Genomic DNA, 1622 nt, shown 5'->3' on the forward strand with positions numbered 1-1622 from the left:
TTATAAGTCATGTGTATAATCGTAAAACGATGCTGATCACAAAAATGCGAATAATGCTACGCTAATGCTAATACTGTTCATGATGTTTGCAATCGCTACGACACTATTGGCTCCATGAACAGTGTTAGTAGCGTTTGCCTCATTAGCGCTAATAGTGTTTCTCTGAATTAACGCACCCTGTTCTAGAATATTCTGGAACAGCAGTGAGTCACCACCACTATAAAAGGATCATCGTGGGGGTGGATCGGCCTCTTTCGACGTGGGAATTTGATAAGGTGACTACTGACTGGTGCCGCTTCAAAAGAAAGGTCAGTTTCAATATAAAATTCTAACATTTCTAACGTACTTGCATAAGAATTCGTCAAATAAATATTTGCAATCAAAATTATCAGCTGCTTTCGAATTATTGTCGCGGTTATGTGACAAAGTTCTAAAGCCCGCGAATTTTCGGGGTTTTTTTTCGTCAAACTGTTCGTCGCTCGCGGATTTCATGAAAAATCGCTTGCTTTCCCTGTGTTCCCTGTGTGTGTATTTAAGAAATCCTCTAGACGTCGCTTATAATTGCTTCGAGAGCAAGAAATCGCGTTCGAAATAAAATTAGACTGTATATAATATGCAGTATTTCTGTACGAATGTGAAACATACAAAAAATTGTTAAATATTGTGGGGCCATATAGAGTAATTGTTCAGAATAAATACGAATAAATGCGTATCCGTACGGCCCATCGTTGGTAGGCCCGCGGGCAACAATACCCAACAACACGAAGTCGACTGTCAAGCTGTGTATATAAGTCACTTTCGTCCGCTTGTTCAGAATACACTCCCTCGACATTATGCGAGTCACATACATTTGTTATACAACAAAATACTTTTACGTTTTAAAATGAATAGCAAAATAATTCTTTAACGCATTAATACGATTTTGAAATAACTTGCATTATAGTTAATTACATTCTTATATTAACTATAATGCAAGTTATTTCAAAATTGTATTAATGCGTTAAAAGATTATTTAGCTATTCATTTTAAAACGTAAAAGTATTTGTAAAATTTTTAATATATGGATATTTTTGAAAGATGACAGAAGAACAACAACCGGGTCCAAGTCGTTCGCACTGCACAAACTGTAAGGAAAAGGATGGCATATGTAAATGCATGATATGTTTTGAAGAAGTAAAAGATGCAGTAAGCACTCCGTGCGGCCATCTGGCCTGGTAAATATTTATTTGATAATAACATAGCACATCAAGGAATGAAATATTATCTATGATTTGAATAATATAAATAATAATAATGTAGCTGGCCATGTCTACATCGATGGTTAGAGATCAAGCAGGTTTGTCCACAATGCCAGAATGACATAAACCGAGCTGAAGTCATTCGATTCTTTGGATGTGGTGCTACAGAGCATCCAAGACGGTATAACTTATACTTTTTCTCAAAATTGCGAAAATTATAAATATTACGTTAAATAATATAAAATAAGTATTAATTAATAAAAATATGATTTGTTTTTTTTTTAGGAATAGCGTACCACCATGGTCAACTCGCCAAAGGTCAGAAGCCAATCGCTTCGATGTGTGAGCATGAATAACTTATTCTTTTTCTCAAAATTGCGAAAA

At 35.1% G+C, this 1622-nt stretch overlaps 1 protein-coding gene across 1 annotated transcript; it reads left to right on the plus strand.

The window, feature by feature from the left end:
* Positions 1-223: 223 nt before the first annotated feature.
* Positions 224-1580, plus strand: LOC105460406 (E3 ubiquitin-protein ligase RNF185-like; the record flags this gene model as incomplete). Its single annotated transcript, XM_011706850.1, has 4 exons — positions 224-308; positions 1078-1214; positions 1300-1419; positions 1524-1580. Coding segments are annotated over exons 2-4 (314 nt in total), but the record flags the coding sequence as incomplete, so codon positions are not given.
* Between the last annotated feature and the right edge of the window lie 42 nt (positions 1581-1622).

This window comes from Wasmannia auropunctata, unplaced genomic scaffold (assembly GCF_000956235.1).
Source record: "Wasmannia auropunctata unplaced genomic scaffold, wasmannia.A_1.0 LD322618.1, whole genome shotgun sequence".
Taxonomy (NCBI): domain Eukaryota; kingdom Metazoa; phylum Arthropoda; class Insecta; order Hymenoptera; family Formicidae; genus Wasmannia; species Wasmannia auropunctata.